The 15,119-nt window shown below is 41.4% G+C and overlaps 2 protein-coding genes and 1 pseudogene across 7 annotated transcripts in view; 1 reads left to right on the top strand and 2 right to left on the bottom strand.

Annotated features, from left to right (window-relative positions):
- The window catches only part of LOC311135022 (fibroblast growth factor 23-like), a 35,130-nt gene that overhangs the window by 15,777 nt on the left and 4,234 nt on the right, over window positions 1–15,119 (top strand). For 2 of the 4 annotated variants that reach the window (XM_084168863.1, XM_084168866.1), the window contains exon 4: window positions 4,969–5,061. The exons of 1 other annotated variant lie outside the window; for it this stretch is intronic. In XM_084168863.1, coding sequence (XP_084024989.1) covers window positions 4,969–5,061 — 93 coding nt within the window. Of the gene's footprint in view, window positions 1–4,968; window positions 5,062–13,516; window positions 13,778–15,119 lie in introns of those variants that run through there. One more of the 4 variants, XM_084168865.1, reaches the window with a different exon arrangement.
- On the bottom strand, window positions 569–4,983 carry tigara (TP53 induced glycolysis regulatory phosphatase a). 2 transcript variants are annotated; one of them, XM_084168868.1, is made up of 6 exons: window positions 4,851–4,983; window positions 4,313–4,350; window positions 3,810–3,931; window positions 1,951–2,028; window positions 1,466–1,576; window positions 569–1,276 (listed from the first exon to the last, which is right to left on the bottom strand). In XM_084168868.1, exons 1-6 carry the CDS (start codon window positions 4,880–4,882, stop codon window positions 908–910), a joined length of 750 nt encoding a protein of 249 aa, XP_084024994.1. In that variant the 5' UTR covers window positions 4,883–4,983; the 3' UTR covers window positions 569–907. The 2 variants fall into 2 exon arrangements, with proteins under 2 accessions (XP_084024994.1, XP_084024995.1); XM_084168869.1 differs by having other exon boundaries at window positions 4,572–4,937.
- The window catches only part of LOC311135021 (G1/S-specific cyclin-D2-like), a 35,692-nt pseudogene continuing 34,091 nt past the window's right edge, over window positions 13,519–15,119 (bottom strand). Inside the window, exon 5 of the transcript XR_014615402.1 lies at window positions 13,519–13,689. The product of XR_014615402.1 is annotated as a G1/S-specific cyclin-D2-like (transcript). The remainder of the gene's footprint in view (window positions 13,690–15,119) is intronic.

The raw sequence follows: 15,119 nt of genomic DNA, 5'->3' as shown, positions 1-15,119 counted from the left end.
GTGAGTAGAACATGATGTGAGTAGTTGCAAGAAGGAGATATTATGTTAAATGTGATGTTAAAAGATGCATAAAGAAATACATTAGAGCCCGGGCTGTATCACAACCGGCCGTGATCGGGAGTCCCATAGGGCGGTGCACAATTGGCCCAGCATCGTCTGGGTTAGGGGAGGGTTTGGCCGGGGGGGCTTTACTTGGCTCATCGTGCTCTAGCAACTCCTTGTGGCGGGCCGGGCGCCTGCAGGCTGACCTCGGTCGGCAGGTGAACAGTGTTTCCTCCAACACATTGGTGCGGCTGGCTTCCGGGTTAAGCGGGCGGGTGTTAAGAAGCGCGGTTTGGCGGGTCATGTTTCGAAGGACACATGACTCGACCTTCGCCTCCCGAGACCATTTGGGAGTTGCAGCGATGAGACAAGATCGAAATTGGGGAGAAAAAGGGGGTAAAAAATAAAACAATAAAAATAAGCTCTTCAACTCAAGTTATGAACGGCTGAATTTAGGACAGTCCTGTAGGTTTTTAACAAGTCAGCTGGTTATGCACTGTGCAGTGATGAGATGGAATGGGAAAGCTTCAAAATATGATTGTTTATTTTCTTCATTGTTTTACAGAATGTACATTTAAGATACTTTCAGACAAAACATACATATATGCCTTAAAATAATTTCAAATAACTAAACCAGATTCCTATGTGGAGTCTGTGTATATCTTAGTCAGCCCGATTCACACTCTAGAGGCCAAGGCGAGTCAGGCCAAGCTGTACTAGGCTGGCCTGGTTACGATATCTACCTTAGTTGCTGGAACCATGCTGGAAAGGACAATGTGAAAAGAAAATATCCTAAACGGCACAGTACGGTTCTAGTCAGCCCTATAGTGTGAACCAGGAGATGATTTCCTTCAACCCCCTCCTCTTAGATGTGCTCGCACCTGTTGATGAAGACACAGCGGATGGCTGAGAGGGTGATGCCCGCATCCCCTTTTGTCACAGTGAAGATAAACCGACATATGCCCGTGTTGGGACAGAGAGCGATCACATGGGACATGTCCAACCCCTGGGGTAAAGGACACTTTAGCTCGTCCACAAGGTAGCGCATGGCCACACGTATGAGGGCCCCATGGCTGACCACCAGGGCATGGGCAGGGACATTTCTGATCCCATCGTCCGGCTTGCCTGCGAGAGCCCCCTCTGGCATCACTGTCTCCCTCTGTCCTGGTCTGCAGTGGTCAGCCACCATGCGCTGGAACAGGTGCTCCAGAAACTCTTTGATCCGCGTCTTCATCTAACACAGAACAAAGCACTCTTATTCACAACACAGACTCATGCTTCCCGTTCCCTTCCTCCACCCACAAAATAGACTGCTTGACACCATCCTGATGGAGGGGCCTACAGCTTGCTTTGGGTGGCTAGAGTAGTATTTCAGAGAGCGAGAGAGAGAGCGATGCACTCAGGATCCCCCAGAGTGACTCACCTGTTCTATAGTCTCTCCCCCTGGAGGAGTGAAGTCCAGCCACGACTGACCAGCCGCTGTAGCCATGTTCTTCATGTCCACCACCAGGCCCCCCTCGGCACTCCCAAAACTCTGAAAAATAACAGGCTCTTTACTGGATGGCTTTGAGTACAAAAACACACATGGTCATAGAACTGTACACACACACACACACACACACACACACACCCTTGCACACAAACAAACAAACACACACACGCGCATCCTTGCACACAAACAAACAAACACACGCGCATCCTTGCACACAAACACACACACAAACAAACAAACACACACACACGCATCCTTGCACACAAACAAACACAAATACATACAAACAAACAAACAAACACACACGCATCCTTGCATACAAACAAATACATACACACACACACACACTGAGAATGAGAACAGCATCTATGGAAATAAGATATTGACAACCTTTAGCCCAGAGAAAGGGTACTCACCCTCTCTTTAAGTGATGGCTCGGTGACAATTTCTAGGCCTGAGCAACTACTGTTGTGTTTTACAATCGCTTCGCAAGTCTGTAACAAAACAGATTAAAACAACCATTCACATACAGTGGGGAAAAAAAGTATTTAGTCAGCCACCAATTGTGCAAGTTCTCCCACTTAAAAAGATGAGAGAGGCCTGTAATTTTCATCATAGGTACACGTCAACTATGACAGACAAAATGAGGAAAAAAATTCCAGAAAATCACATTGTAGGATTTTTAATGAATTTATTTGCAAATTATGGTGGAAAATAAGTATTTGGTCAATAACAAAAGTTTCTCAATACTTTGTTATATACCCTTTGTTGGCAATGACACAGGTCAAACGTTTTCTGTAAGTCTTCACAAGGTTTTCACACACTGTTGCTGGTATTTTGGCCCATTCCTCCATGCAGATCCCCTCTAGAGCAGTGATGTTTTGGGGCTGTCGCTGGGCAACACGGACTTTCAACTCCCTCCAAAGATTTTCTATGGGGTTGAGATCTGGAGACTGGCTAGGCCACTCCAGGACCTTGAAATGCTTCTTACGAAGCCACTCCTTCGTTGCCCGGGTGGTATGTTTGGGATCATTGTCATGCTGAAAGACCCAGCCACGTTTCATCTTCAATGCCCTTGCTGATGGAAGGAGGTTTTCACTCAAAATCTCACGATACATGGCCCCATTCATTCTTTCCTTTACACGGATCAGTCGTCCTGGTCCCTTTGCAGAAAAACAGCCCCAAAGCATGATGTTTCCACCCCCATGCTTCACAGTAGGTATGGTGTTCTTTGGATGCAACTCAGCATTCTTTGTCCTCCAAACACGACGAGTTGAGTTTTTACCAAAAAGTTACATTTTGGTTTCATCTGACCATATGACATTCTCCCAATCCTCTTCTGGATCATCCAAATGCACTCTAGCAAACTTCAGACGGGCCTGGACATGTACTGGCTTAAGCAGGGGGACACGTCTGGCACTGCAGGATTTGAGTCCCTGGCGGTGTAGTGTGTTACTGATGGTAGGCTTTGTTACTTTGGTCCCAGCTCTCTGCAGGTCATTCACTAGGTCCCCCCGTGTGGTTCTGGGATTTTTGCTCACCGTTCTTGTGATCATTTTGACCCCACGGGGTGAGATCTTGCGTGGAGCCCCAGATCGAGGGAGATTATCAGTGGTCTTGTATGTCTTCCATTTCCTAATAATTGCTCCCACAGTTGATTTCTTCAAACCAAGCTGCTTACCTATTGCAGATTCAGTCTTCCCAGCCTGGTGCAGGTCTACAATTTTGTTTCTGGTGTCCTTTGACAGCTCTTTGGTCTTGGCCATAGTGGAATTTGGAGTGTGACTGTTTGAGGTTGTGGACAGGTGTCTTTTATACTGATAACAAGTTCAAACAGGTGCCATTAATATAGGTAACGAGTGGAGGACAGAGGAGCCTCTTAAAGAAGAAGTTACAGGTCTGTGAGAGCCAGAAATCTTGCTTGTTTGTAGGTGACCAAATACTTATTTTCCACCATAATTTGCAAATAAATTCATAAAAAATTCTACAATGTGATTTTCTGGAAAAAATATTCTCAATTTGTCTGTCATAGTTGACGTGTACCTATGATGAAAATTACAGGCCTCTCTCATCTTTTTAAGTGGGAGAACTTGCACAATTGGTGGCTGACTAAATACTTTTTTCCCCCACTGTACATCTTTCTAATGAGTTTTTTTTTTCATAAACTTCTACCTACACAATAAAATCTAATCCGCAGGCCATCCCAACACACAATAATGGAGTTGAATTGTATTCTAAAAGATGCTATGATGTCTGTGACGACATCACCACTCACCTGGCGGGCACGGGCCATGTCACTGACAAACACGTTGGTGAACTTGACGTCTTCCAGGTATTTTCCTGCAGCCTCTGCCTGCTGCATCCCTATGTCTGATAGAGACGAGTCTATCGCCTGGCCTGGGGATTGGGAAATGCCCAGGATTGGAGTGATACTTTAGGCCTCACAGTGATATGCCATTGAAACATAATCTATTGGGATGATCTGTTCCAAATATTTTACTTTGTGCTGTTTGACACGTTTCATCCATGTCTTTCTAATGCAGTGGTTCCCAACCAGGGGTACTAGGACCACAGGTGTTACTTGAGAAGGCTCATGAGACCATAGGCTTACTGGTAAAATGTACGGGGGGAGGTACTTCGGGGGTACTCCGGGGAGAGCAAAATTCAGTTGGTAGTACAGTAAACGAAAAAGGTTGGAAACCACTGCTCTAATGTATCCAAAACAGTATCAAAACAGTAGCACCAAAGACACAGATGTGCTTTTATAGTAAATCATACCTTGTAGGAGGCCTTTTTTATTCCATTCTGTTTCACCACTGGGGAAAAAAACAATAACATATAATAATACAATTCAATTCAGAAGACATTAGCCCCATCTAATGAGAAATACATCTAAATGCATCGTTTAGTTAGTAGTAGGGTATTTATCTTTAGTCATACTGTATTACTATAGAAGCAATGATCGACTTGAACAGGACTGCTGTAACGTTTTGACATTTCATGAGAAGCAGGGCTGAACATTCGCACTCAGTCTGACCTTTATCTGGACTTCCACTCCAGCCCCTGGAGACCGGAGTAATGTGACACCAGCTCAGCGCCGTCTGTGGCGGGGGCCGTGCACCGATAGCATGCAAGCCATTCAAATTCAAAATTTGACTATGATAAGCATTCAGCCGTTTTTGACTAACACGTTGTCAATAACCATTCACTGTAGGTCGCAACAGTATCGGACAACAGTTACATTGCAAATGGAAACAGACATACACTGAATAGTAATGAAGCGACCGCTAGTATCTTCTGAATAATGCACACTTACTGTCGAACTATCGTTATGCCAAAGGTAAGCATTGTTATGCTTTAAATGAGGTAGTTGATGGAACTTCAAATCACAATTCTTCAATATGAACTTTCTTCCTGTCACCGACAAAACACAGCACGAGCACGTCTGTGTATACGGTAATGACGTAAAGACGCTCTGCAATATGATTGGCCACGTCCCTTCTAGTTCAGGAACCGACATCAAAAAGGTAAGAGAGCATTTTATACGGTGTATTTAATGTCAAATGCAGTAAAACAAATTGTCTATACATCATTATTAGTGGTTCACAGCAAAGCTGTGAAACCTATTGTTAATCTTAGATTTGTTTTATTTTCCTATAGTCAAATCACTAAAGCATAGATTGGTAACTTTTTTTCTTCTTCTAATTTGGCACACAGAAAGTAGAGGCCATGAGTAACTTGGTGAGAAATAATGGCACCGACTGGCCTATAGGTGGCGCTGCTATAAGCAGTCACTTAAACAGTCATATCTGCCGCCCCGTTTACCTAGAGACTTTAAACTTTGTGTGTACATATCTTTCCTCATGCTGAACAAATTTGTCTCAATGACCCACAAAGTCCGTCAGGATAAATTGTCCTCCATTTTGGAAAAACTTTGAAAAACTGCTTCTCATGAACCATAAGTCCAAACAACACAAATCGGTATGTAAGCCCATGGTACTTAGTTGGAGAAAAGCTAAGGGATTGGTTAAGAGATAAGTTATTGATAAATCAGGAAATCTGATTTTACGTGTCCATTTAAATCCTTTGTAAATCCACTTCACAGTGGCCTATCAACTTGTCATCGCTATAATGGACGTCCCTAAGACGAACCACATTGAATTTGGTATTCATATATATTTTTTAAACAAGGAAATTTAACTCATTCTTAAGATATGTAACGCTAATGCTCAAAATCATCTTCTCATGAACCATACATCAGATTCACTCCAGATTTTGCATTTTGACTCATGATTGCACATTAATAGCGAGAGTTCTGCACATGAGAGTGCCTACTTTACAGTTTTTTACAATCACTTTGGCACTAATTTCAGAACCTTGACGTCATTTTTCAAAACTCTAGACACAAAACTCAAAACGGTCATCACTTGTAACACAGGCTGTCCAATGTTCAAAACATTTCATTGTGCATTCATATCTTTAAAGAAATATTGCACTTGCACAATCATTGGTTCAAAAAACAATTAGATCACCCACACACAAGCAACCGATAGTTTCACTGTCATTGTACGAACAATCATTAAATATTGTAGTACAAAATAGGTGATGCATGTTTCATTATGGTACTACATGTAAATACATCCCTGTAAAAGTACTGCAGTAGTAGAGAGAATACTACAGACACAGTGGAATCATTGAACAAAATCTGAAATATATTGATGAAAAACAATACAGTACTGTAAAACATCAAATGCAGTGTTCCTCAACTTGCTTGTACTGTAAAAAGCAAAACATAGGAGTGATTACTGTACTTCTACATTTTCATCAACTCTGTCTTGTGGATTTGGCCACAGGTTCTCATCTACATCACAATGGATGTTTTCATTAGCCAAACATCTTGGAAAAAACTTTCAGGCATGGCGAATCCAGGCCTGACACTGGTCTGCCGGGATGTCATTGCATGCGTCATCCATGGCCTGGAGAAGAGTGACTTGTTCATGAGGGCGCCTATCATAAACCTTCCATCTCCATGTGGAGAAAAATTCCTCAATCGGGTTAAGGAAAGGAGAGTATGGGGGTAAATACAGGGTGGTAAATTGTGCATGGGCCTGAAACCATGCTTGTACCATATGAGCATGGTGGAACCTGACATTATCCCACACAATGACATAGGTCACGCCATCAGCTCTACAGACCTGATCGAGCTCATCAAGGAAGGTTACAAGGAGAGCTGCATTATATGATCCAATACGAGGTCTGCGTCCCACCACACCATCTTCTGATATAGCCGCACACATGGTAATGTTGGCCCCACGTTGTCCAGGTACTTGGATGGTTGCCCGCTGGCCAATGAAATTCTGACCTCTCCTCCTTGTCTTGGCCAGGTTAAAGCCTGCCTCATCCAAATATATGAATTTGTGATGGTTGTCATCAGCATCCAGCTCCATCACCCTCTAAAAATACATTTTGGAAAGAGATTTACTGATTACTGTACAATGTAGAATTATAACAGCCATCTTGAAACTGAACATACCTGAACATACTCAGTCCTCATTTGCTTCACTCTGTCTGCATTTCTTTCAAAAGGCACACGGTATAGTTGTTTTAAAGACACCTGGTGCCTTTTCAGCATGCGTGCAATAGTCGGCAAACTTATGGATTCCACATTGTTAAACATGTCTTCATTGTCCAAGATATGCTAGCGAATTTCTGTAAGGCGAATATCATTTCTGGCCCGAACCAAATCGACCACAGCCTGCTCTTGTTGGTCAGTCAGAATTTTCCTCTGCCTCCCCTATTTGGCCTAGTCTCAATTCTACAGGGAACATTACAGTAAGAAGACACTTGGTCACATCACATACTCTGTGATACACATTGGTATGCAGTCATTTGACAATTGAGAGTAGCATAATGTTTAGTGCATGCTGACGATTTACCGGTTCTCATTGCGGAAAGTTCTGATTATTGAGGCCACGGTTGACCTTCTGAGGTTTGGTTGTATCATTGTAGCCACCTCAGTCATTGTCATGCCATGATTTATGACATGGTCTCCAACTATTGCTCGGATTTCATTGGACACTCTTTGCTGTTGCTGCCGCTGTCTTGGTCCGTGGCCTTGTCCTCTACCACGTTCCCCCACACCTCTCAAACCAGGCCCACGACCACCTCTCAGAAGGGGTGCTTGTCCCCTGCCATTCCTTTGACCAACACGTCTTCTTCCCACCACTCTTGTGACCTGGATCACCTGCCGGCTCCATGTTACAGTACGTATCGCTATGTTGTTGCAAGTGGATCCCAATCAATTCTTGATATACTCGTTCCACAATGTGAAGTCAATCATCATTAACGAGTTGGCAGAATTGGACAAGCAATTACAAGGGCCTGCATCCATACAGTGCAGTACTGTCAATACTGTAAATAGTCTGAAAAGGTGGTACATGGGACCATAGAAACAGTGTCTGATAAAGAATGATGATTAAATATTACATCTATAGATAATGTAGTCTAATTGGTTCATGCTCCACGCTAATTGGTGACAATGAATCTCGTTATCTTGAAACTTTCATGATCTAAACATGGAATATTGTTTGTCTGTTTCCATACAACTATACATTAAGAGTAATGCAACAGTCATTTTGAGCAGTTGTATCAATTGATAGTTGGATAATTGTAATGAAATAAATAGACACTCATCTGAAATGTAATGTGTGAATTGCCTTTTGAAATAGTAGTACTTTGATGTTAAGTTGTGTCATTGAACAGGTGATTTTTGTTAAATGAACAAATTATCTTAGTTTTATGTGTATTGTATCCAAGCAATTGAAAAATTTGCATTTTGATCATTGGTTGTGAGTTTTGTGTCTAGTTTTGAAAAATGACGTCAAGGTTCTGAAATTAGTGCCAAAGTGATTGTAAAAAACTGTATTATCCAACTGATCTTGTGTAGTTTCTGTCATCCTGTGAACCCTGTTCATATCTGTTTTTTTGTTGTATTTTTTGCTTTAAAGAACCAATGCAGACGTTTGTATCTAAATATCATATCATTTCTGGGTAACAATGAAGTACCTTACTGTTATTTTTGTCAATATAAATGGTTAAAAAATAGGAAGACATTTCTCAATCAAGAATTTTGTTAGGACTGTCTGGGCGTGGCCTAATTGGATAAGCCTAATGGGAGGGCTATGTAACCTGAAAACTAGCTGTTATTGGCAAAGAGGTATGAAACTCTTTGTTATTGGTCTATTAACTTATAATGCATGTTGATGTCGCCAGGCAGGCCGAAACTCCATCCCACCAAAACATGCTGAAATTTCAGGCTGTCTTTTCAAACAGGTCTTACACTAAAATGGCATTATCATAACTTTCACAATTTCACAGTATTATTCCAACCTGTGTGGAGATATATAGCTCAGTTGGTAGAGCATGGCGCTTGCAACGCCAGGGTTGTGGGTTCGATTCCCACGGGGGGCCAGTATGAAAAATGTATGCACTCACTAAAACTGTAAATCGCTCTGGATAAGAGTGTCTGCTAAATGACTAAAATGTAAATATAAAACACAGGAAAATCACGTTTTTGACTGCACTGGCCTTTTAACAGTTTGCAATAAAAAGGTCCTCCAAGATTTTATGAGTGAGAGAAGATTTTATGAGTGAGATAATAAAGCAATTTGTCATTAACATAAAAAGAGCAGGGACAATGGATTTAATTCATGGTGAGTTTATTGATCATACAGCATGCCTTGATCCTTAACAACACTTTAACTGATCCTTTCAAACAGACCAATAAAGAGCTGATTAATCATAAACAGAAGTTATCAATACAGAACTTTGAAACCAACTTATTCACTTACTAGGCCTACATGAACCAGTCCCCCCCTCAAAAACAGCCTAACAAGCTGCATAAGAGTGCCTTAGGGCCCCAGAGTCAGTGGACAAACTCAGACACCAATCCCCCACTTGCCTGAAACTGGACTGATTAGAGTGTGTTTAAACTTCAGAGGATGTCATACAAGGGAAGCAACAGAAATAACCACATTCACCCAATTTGTTTGTCTACCGCCCAATTGATTTAAGCTGTCTATGTTCTTAATGGGATGTTTTTCGAGCAGGGGGTAAATATGATGTCTGTCTTCTTAGCTTTTGTTTTTAATGAGAATTTATTTTAGCCCTTCATAATACTGCGGTCTGCCACCCGCCACACAATCTCAGCGCCACTCCACTAACATCTCCCCAGTCCTCTTGGTTTCATGACTACAGCAACCTCTAATGTTCACCTCACTGTATGTTCACAATCACAGCCCACAATCTGCTCCACTAACCATAATGACATACAAAAAGAAAGAAGTGAGAATAACATTGGACTGATATGGTGTCACACTCTTTAAAGCAGAAGTTTATTGAACAGAGGTTGTGCAACAGACATTTGAGGTACATGATGTAATTCCTAGTGGAAGGGGACAACTAAAGAGAAATCCACGCTGTTGAAACACACTTCCTCATGTCAGATACAGTATGTGGTGAGGTGTTTGATTGGTTTAGCCATTTTGTATTGGTTTTCCAGACAATAAAACCTGGCACACACCAGGTCAACTAAGCTCATCAAATCAAGCGTAGGAACCAAAATCTATTGACATTCAATGTAAATGTTACAAACCATGTAATCATCAATGATATTTGAGACATTTTCACATTTGTCTTTGCAATGAACGCCACATGAGTCTCACATTTAGCACCACCATGAACATGGTATCACTTTAAACTGACCGAGGAAGTGGTGACTGGTTGTTGTGTCCCCTCCACTAGGGTTTAAGTCCAGGTGGGAGCCTTGCATTGTATGCCGCCCAACACGGTCAGTACATTTCACAACAGACAAACTACTGTGCTTTCTGCTGTACTGTTACCCTTCCCAGGCTCCTTAAACTGTAGAGTTGAGAGGTATTGAGATATGATTTTTTTTTGTCCAGTAAACCTGAGGTATAGAGATACCGCATTTGCAGAATGTGACCGAGAAAGGAGAGCAAAATAGATCCAATGGAAAAGAAAACATGCTATCTAAGCAAACTGTACAAAGAACATTTCCAGTCGAATACTTATTTCATGGTTTTCTATCACCATCTACTTCAGTATTCTGAATGTATCTCTTAAGCAGTAAAATCATTATATTATAATACAAATGTTTATAAAATAGCAGCACACTCAAGTGACATCACAACTAAGTCATGTTATTTTTTTTATATATAAGAATGAAACAAAATCATAGCTATTAGCAGCGCAAAAAGACAATAATAATAATAATAATAACTCAATACAAATATTGACACTTTGTGATGTCTTCACACCACCTCCATCTCTCTTCACTTTGGAATACAGTATCTAACCCCTTACAAACACTCCACAAACTCTTTTGGGTCTGGACACCCCATAAAATAAAACAAACACAACTTTTTAAGGAGGTGTATTTACAAATTCAAACCTAACACAGTCCAAAAACAAAACAAACCATAACCTTTGCTCAGAATAGAGCTTGCAAAAAACAAAAAAAGGCTGACATTCTTGACAATGATGAACAGGGGCTAGTTTTGTTGAGAGGTTGAAAATGGCTTGGTTTATAGGATTCGTTTCTCGAAAACGTTAGCCTGCTAAAACACTGAATCCTCAACTTCCCCTCATACCTACCACACACACACCCACACACACCCACACACACACACACACCAAAGCCCCAATCCCCCTTTAAATGTAGCATTGAGAATTTTGTGTGAGTCAAAGGAAAGCTACCTTGTGCTGGCGATGTACCCTGTTGTCAGTCTTGGAAGTGAATTTGTTTAATTCTGACGTTTGGGTAACTGATTGAACCCCATGCCAATGAAGTGACTGAAGCAGCAAATCACTCGGGAGGAGAGGGATTCACAGAGACCGCTACACATGGGCATCACCATAGACAACAGGCCAGGCTCTACGAGCAAAACAATCGATAAGGTAGCCTTGAATATAGACCAGCTTCATCTGTTTGAAAGAATACCTCAATTGCCCTCAGAACATGTGCAAAGATCAGATGTTATGGTAACATTTTCTTTATAGTTCATCGCCCATGTAACTTTTTTTGTTGCTGTGAAGCAGATCAAATAGAAAATTCAAGTATAACAAATATTTCATAATGTGATAACTTCTAAAACAAAATCATAAAACTGAAATCATAAAGGTCTGTAGCCTTTTTAAAATTGGCATTGGCACTAATTATTTGCTAAAACACACGAAATGGTCAAGATGGCCCTTTCACCTTGCACTTTCTTTCGGAATGTTTTTCAATCGGAATGTCCTCATATCGTAAGGTGTTAGGCCTTAATGTGGGAAACCAGCCCTACAAATTAAATCAAAGAAAAAGCTCACAAGAAAACAGAAAACATCCATAGATCCCCACACCGTAACCATTTAATTTGTCCCTTGGGGAGTGTGTTTTCAAAGTGCTTTGCTGTTGAAATCATAGGCGTGTTGAAATAACTATGAGGGACTACAGATGCATTGATCACAAATCTTCCCCTGCTCCAATACATTTCTCTGTCCTCTAATGAACCAATAAAGTTCATTCTCAAATAATGAGGTGGCAGCGTAAAGTCTGGTTTTGATCCTAATTCGTCATCCGTGGCCTCGATCGGCCCAAAACGCAGAAATCGGATAGATATCATATGAGGCCTTTAGGCTCCTCTCCTGTATCTTTCAGCAACTCACCTACACCTCCTCCCTCTTCTACACAGCAGCATGTCCACCCCCCAAACCCCTCCATCCACCACCTAGAGGCACACACTCCTCCTTACTGACACTATACAGCCTGAAGCTCCTTCCATAACTCCAAAAGAACAAAACAATAACATGAAAATACAAACGCTATCTGCCTATATTTGATTGGTATGCTGGCAGTGAAAAACAAACACCTCGAAATGAAACTTCTAAAACAGAGGGTCCACTGCTGCCTCCTCCAAACAAAACGAGGGAAAACAGCCACCCCTCTCTCCTCTCTCTCCATCCCTCTCACCGTTCCTCTACCCACTATGTGGACTCAGACCCCCTGCTTTTTGTCGGCTGACAAAGCATATTAACTGAAGGCAGTGATTTAACATAGATGCCCTGCAAAGAATCCCGGTCTCCTGCCTGTTCCATAGTTTATCACTAGTCTAGTCTTCCCACTCAAGTGCAAAGCCATAACGCTTCAACACACACACACGGCAGTCACACCAACCCACTCACACACAGAGATGCATGCCCACACACATACGAACAAGCAGCCTGACAAAAAGAGCTTATTGACGTCTATTACTCTTTATTCACGAATATGTTTCTTAATAATAATAATAATGTAATTCACTATTATATACTTGGCTGTTCCCTGGACTTGGGACCCTACTTGTCTCTTTCTTAGCACAATATGCCGCAATTCATGCAAAGTGCTCCACTCAACACCAACACACAGCCAAACCATGTCATGTTGAGCCCTGCCATTCACTCTCAGTGTAGCCCATATGGGGCTCCTATCTCAGGCAGACCAACATGTACCAAAAAAAAAATACAAAACAAAACAGAAAAACCTTGCCCCAAATGTGATCCCATATATGCAAGCCTTGAATGGACTCACCACTACTTTTTAAAAAGCCTTATTAAGCTATTGTTTTCATATTCAATATAACTTTATTATGATTAAACAATCAAAAACAGAACTCAAAATATGATTGGCTTCCCTTCTGTATATCTGAGGCACCATTGAGCTTTCTTGTATCAAGTCAGAGCTTTTAAAGGATATCTATTTTATATCTAAAAATAGCTTTGATATATCGTAAAATACATGGGCGCATGTTTTTGTGTTAATTTTTTTTTAACATCTCTACAAAAACTAGCAAGCACTTTTTTCGAGGGGGAGTTTGTTTTTTGTTTTTTGTTTTTTTAATGTTGATTTGATGCTTATTTCGGATGTGCTACTGCTCCTTGCAGGCTCACAAGTTGATGTCACGAACATCCGTTGGGGTGCTGGACTGATCCAGCTCGTCCATGGTCTTACTGCAGGGGCCATGCTGGACCTGCTGCTGCTGCTGCTGCTGCCGCCCCTCACGCAGGCTGCTCACCAAGACCCTCTCTATCTGCTCCTGACACTCCTTCAGACAGTCCTGCAACACACAACCAAACAGACATGTCCGTCAATATAGGAAGATTGCACAGTACACAAGGAGATGGAAATAAATATCTAAATAGTCAGACTTGTGTGTGCATTTACATATACACACGCACAAACATATAAAAATGTTTCACATTGACATTTTAGTAATTTAGCAGACGCTCTTATCCAGAGCGATTTACAGTTAGCGCATTCATCTTAAGATAGCTAGGTAAGACAACCACATATCATAGTATTAAGTACCATTTTCTCAATAAAGAAGTTATCAACAAAGGAGGGGGGGAATAAGACTGTCAGTACAAATATAAAAACCTTCCAAGTTACAGCCAAAGCAAACACTGGAATGTTTAGTAGATTACTGGATTAATATATTGCGTCACAGCCACTTATCTGCCTGATATTTGATAAGGTTACATATCCTTTTCATAGTCCATAACCCCAGCCCTGACCAATGATGTACAGTACCAGTCAAAAGGTTGGACACACCACTCATTCCAGGGTTTTTCTTACATTTTTACTGTAGAATAATAGTGAAGACATCAAAATAACACTTATGGAATCATGTAGTAACCAAAAAAGTGTTAAACAAATCAAAATATATTTTATATTTGAGATTCTTCAAATAGCCACCCTTTGCCTTGATGACAGCTTTGCACACTCTTGGCATTCTCTCAACCAGCTTCATGAGGTAGTCACCTGGAATGATTTTCAGTTAACAGGTGTGCCTTCTTAAAAGTTAATTTGTGGAATTTCTTTCCTTCTTAATGCGTTTGAGCCAATCAGTTGTGTTGCGACAAGGTAGGGGGGGTATACAGAAGATAGCCCTATTTGGTAAAAGACCAAGTCCATATTATGGCAAGAACAGCTCAAATAAGCAAAGAGAAACAACAGTCCATCATTACTTTAAGACATGAAGGTCAGTCAATGCAGAACATTTCAAGAACTTTGAAAGTTTTTTCAAGTGCAGTCGCAAAAACCATCAAGCCACAGGAAAGGAAGGTCCAGAGTTACCTCTGCTGTAGAGGATAAGTTAATTAGAATTACCAGCCTCAGAAATTGCAGCCCAAATAAATGCTTCACAGAGTTGAAGTAACAGACAGATTTCAACATCAACTGTTCAGAGGGGACTGTGTGAATCAGGCTTTCATGGTCGAATTGCTGCAAAGAAGAGACCTGCTTGGGCCAAGAAACACGAGCAATGGACATTAGACCAGTGGACATTTGTCCTTTGGTCTGGAGTCCAAATTGGAGATTTTTGGTTCCAACTGCCGTGTCTTTTGTGAGACATGGTGTGGGTGAACGGATGATCTCCGCATGTGTATTTCCCACCGTAAAGCATGTAGGAGGAGGTGTTATGGTGTGGGGGTGCTTTGCTGGTGACACTGTCTGTGATTTATTTAGAATTTAAGGCACACTTGACCA

This window comes from Coregonus lavaretus (genome assembly GCF_964263955.1).
Source record: "Coregonus lavaretus genome assembly, chromosome: 9".
Taxonomy (NCBI): domain Eukaryota; kingdom Metazoa; phylum Chordata; class Actinopteri; order Salmoniformes; family Salmonidae; genus Coregonus; species Coregonus lavaretus.
Note: the sequence above shows the minus strand (reverse complement) of the source record. Positions and strands in the feature narration are given on the sequence as shown.